The 4,071-nt window shown below is 34.0% G+C and overlaps 1 protein-coding gene across 1 annotated transcript; it reads right to left on the reverse strand.

The window, feature by feature from the left end:
* LOC109356114 (ferric reduction oxidase 3, mitochondrial-like) lies at window positions 2,533-3,236 on the reverse strand. Its single transcript, XM_019599450.1, has 2 exons — window positions 2,904-3,236; window positions 2,533-2,806 (listed from the first exon to the last, which is right to left on the reverse strand). The coding sequence occupies exons 1-2, from the start codon at window positions 3,229-3,231 to the stop codon at window positions 2,550-2,552; spliced, it is 585 nt and encodes a 194-aa protein (XP_019454995.1). The 5' UTR covers window positions 3,232-3,236; the 3' UTR covers window positions 2,533-2,549.

Here is a 4,071-nt window from a genome sequence, read left to right on the forward strand (position 1 = left end):
CCTTTCTTCTTCTCCATAAGTTACATTTTTTCTCTTTTGTTTTTAGTTTCTCTCCTCAAACAAGTTATCGATTTTTGGTTGTTCTCTTCTTCAAGCATAAGGTAAATCGTCATCTTATTTTAACTCATTTATTTTTCTCTTCACTAATAGTGTGATCTTTATTTGTTGTGAAGTTATTTAGCTATTGTGAAGTTATCAATTTTTGGTTTCTCTCTTCAAGCATAAGGTAAATTATTATCTTATTTTAGCTCATTTATTTCTCTCTTCACTAATAGTGTGATTTTTATTTGTTATGAAGTTACGCAGCTATAATGTTCTAGGTTTTTGGCTATGATGAACATTGGAGGAGAAAAAATGAACAATTTGCATAAGATCTCATTACTCATATGTTATTTTATAATATTGGAATCTTTTAAGGTTGAATGTAGATGAAGTCATTGGTGATTTAACAAATCTATTGTAAATGTGGTGGAGTTGGACATGTTTGTCATGTGTTTGATAGAATGTGTGGAAGATATATTGTTTTATTTAGAAAGTAGATATTTAACAGCGTTTGCTTCAGTGAGCGCTGCTAAATGTCTACTTTCTATAGCGCAACAAAAACGATGTTGAGTATAACCTATGTACGACTTCGCTCACATAGAAAGCGCCACAAAAGCGCTGTTAAATGATAATTTTAAGCGCTATTGTTTTGCTATTCTGACATAGTATCTATTTTTCAAGTGATGAAAATCGTGATAGGATTAATGAAGGAGGTGAGTGTAGTGAAATTGAGTTTATATTAAGAAGATATTGCTATGATTTGTTGGATATAATGAGGTATTGGTCTCGTTTGGTAAGTAAGATGAATATATTTATAGAAGTATTGTCTAGCCTTTCTCTCAATACCTCTCAATTTTTTATTTAGTTGACTAGTGACAATTCCTATGAAGAGATAGAAGTTGCGAATGACATTGTTGACTTATATAGAAACTGTATGTGGAATAACTTTTGAACCTTATTACTTCTAAACAAAAAATTTATTATCTATATTTGTACTCAATTTTTCCATGCCTGGTTGTGATTATCCTATCAATACTCTTTCTTAATAAATGTAATGAGACTAATATAAGTATATGAAAATACTAGAAAAAGTAAAGTAGAGCCAAGAATACTGGATATAACTTAACTCAAATTTATTATCAATTAATTGAGGAGAAACATATAAACTCACAATAGAAAACTCGTTAACACTTAGCACACATAAGTGAAAATGCAAGAAAATAAAGAGCATAGAAGAAAAAGATAGAAGAGTCTCGAGTTGCCATAATTATTCACAACCAATATCACATATTCTCTACCCTTTTATACTCCCAAGGATTTGCTTTTTTTTAAGAGTTGACTTCCCATTTGTTGCTCTCAATGCCACATGTCATTTTGTTAAAAATGATTATCCCACATCAGAAGAGAGGTTCATTACAGTAAACTCCTTTATTTATATTCACATTCACATGATAGAATAGAAGGCTAAATTGTTGTTGACAAACTAATTTAGACTTATTTATATCAAAGGAAGAAGGTTAGTAAGTTCATTACGGAAAGTTGAGACCTCCATATCCTAATAACATTTAACATTTGTCACCAGCTAAAGCTAATTGATTCAAAATGTAGATTTTCTGCTAAATTGGATGAGCAAATGTTTGCAACCTCCTGCCTCATTTTCTTGGGACCCGAAGCAAGGACGTTCACACTTGACCCTTTTACTTCAAATAGAATCTCTGCGAAGCAAAAAGAAAAGAAGATTAAAATATATATTAATTAATCACAATTCAATAATGGCTTTATGCCAAAGCTAAAGAAAAAATAAGTGACTTACGTCTTAAATCTGGTCTTACACCATAATGTACATTGGTAGCTTGAATAAGGGATTGGCATGGAAGGCTTTCCAACTCTCTATCTACATTGTATATAATTGAGCTTGGTGATACTGTTGGTGTCGACACTTCCAAGTTCTGAATTTTCTTTGCTTCTTTAGCATTGTACTTCTTGTTCAAAAGAACAACTGCACTAGCAACCATTGCTATGGATCCACATATTATTAGCATGTGAAGGAAAGACCTCAAAGGGAATGAGAATATTGCATTCGAGTTATGGTCAATAGGGAAAATGTAGTAACGGCCAATGATTCCAATAATGATCAGGAAAATAATAAAGGAAGATGAGATTATGGCTCCATGCCAGAGCCAACTATTTGGACCTAAAATTGCATATATAGGTACATCAGTTGGATTTGGCTTGAACCATTTGGTTTGAAGGTGAACATGACTATTTGATTGAGGCTCCTTGTCTTTTGTGATATAGGCCTCAATCTGTAGTTCCAAATTGGAAATGTCATAAGGGATGCTAGATATTGGGAGTATCAAATCTATCATCGATAGACTTGAATAGGTTCTGAACGAACAAATTAGGACAACTTTTGGGGTTTTACATTTGAATAAAAAAAGTAAAAAAAGTTACCTCTAGTGAAATAAAAGTTAGTAATTCTAATTGTTTGCATGTTGTGCATTGCTTTAAGATGAATACCTTAGGAAATCAGTTGATGCAGGTCCATAAGGGCCTTCAACAGATACACTAAGGCGATCTATAGCTGAATCATTTGAAAGTATCTTATAAAGATTTTGAGTCCAAGTTCCTCCACTTTTAATAACAACACTCAACTTTTCAGGCTCCAAGTTACTATTAGAAGTAACAGTAAATGGATGCCACTGCAGTTTGGATATGCTTGGAATATTTATAAACATAACACTTGTTGGATTATAGGTTAACCCTGCCAAAGACATAGCATAAGCATTAGACTACATCTCCAAATTAAAAGTAAATAATTTTAAGAACTTCTGAAGAAGCAACATGAAGATGTTAGTTACCATGATCCTTAGAGAAATTGAGTTCAATAGCTTCACATGGCAAAACGCGAGCAGAAACAAGACGAACTTGGTGTCTTGACTGCAAAAACCTTATATAACGATCCACCAAGAAGAGGTAGAAACTAGGGAGCATAAGGCAAGCATACGTAATACCAACATGAAATATGAAGAAAACTATGAAGAGAATGTAGAGATAGTGAGTGTAGAAGAAGAGCTCAAAGAATTTTCGCCTAATCCGTGGGATGGTTGCAATCCACATGATCAAACCAAAAATCAAGGCTATCTCCCCGGCCAAATTTGATATCCCAACTTTGTCCCATTTTAACATCTGAATGGAGAAAACAATAGTCAATCAATTAAATATTACATAGTATCAGTTGAAATAAAATGAGTTTAGATTACTAATTCATCAAGTAAATATTATATAAAAGTTCTTGACCTAAGTCTCTTTAAATTTTTGGATAAAATTATTATTTTATGGGTGCTTATAGACAAAATTTCTTCGAGTGCATGAGCTTTGTACTAACTTGTCGAATCATATATCGTATTTCCAATATGATTTTATGGAGTCAAACTTTTAGCTTATGAAACAATCTAAATGTAGAAGGGACCCAACTAATTGATCAAAACAAGGGATGAGAATTGATTACATTTAGCTAGCCCTTGATATAGTTAATTCTAATTTTNCATACCAGATCCCATACCAACCAATAGCCTACATTAACCACAACCGCCCACCACTTCAACGAAACACAACCTTTCAATACAACAAACCACAACCAAACCTCTATCAACCCAGGCCCAACTATCAGCCAAATAACCAAGCCCAAAACCATCATCCACCCGCGCAATACCAAGCTCAGGAAAGAAGGACTTTCGACCCTATCCCTATGACCTATGCCGAACTATTCGCCACCTTACAAACAGAGCGCATCCTAGCACCCATTCTAGGAAGAGTCCCAAATACTATGGCCGCATGGTACAACCCCAATGTCAATTGTGCTTACCATTCGGGAGTAGTGGGGCATTCAATCGAAACTTGTAAGGCATTAAAACACAGAGTGCAGGATCTTATCGATTCCGGATGGTTGAAATTCAAAGACGATGTTCCCACTATCACAAACAACCCTTTGCCCAATCATGGGAACTAGGGAGTGAATGTCTTAGA

This window comes from Lupinus angustifolius, chromosome LG09 (genome assembly GCF_001865875.1).
Source record: "Lupinus angustifolius cultivar Tanjil chromosome LG09, LupAngTanjil_v1.0, whole genome shotgun sequence".
NCBI classification, from domain to species: Eukaryota; Viridiplantae; Streptophyta; class Magnoliopsida; order Fabales; family Fabaceae; genus Lupinus; species Lupinus angustifolius.

Excerpts from the sequence above, each read along its gene's own strand:
- LOC109356114 (XM_019599450.1), bottom strand. The coding sequence starts at position 3,231 with ATGTTAAAATGGGACAAAGTTGGGATATCAAATTTGGCCGGGGAGATA. Across the intron at positions 2,807-2,903 it reads CAATTTCTCTAAGGATCATG|GGTTAACCTATAATCCAACA; the intron begins GTAACTAACATC and ends TGTCTTTGGCAG.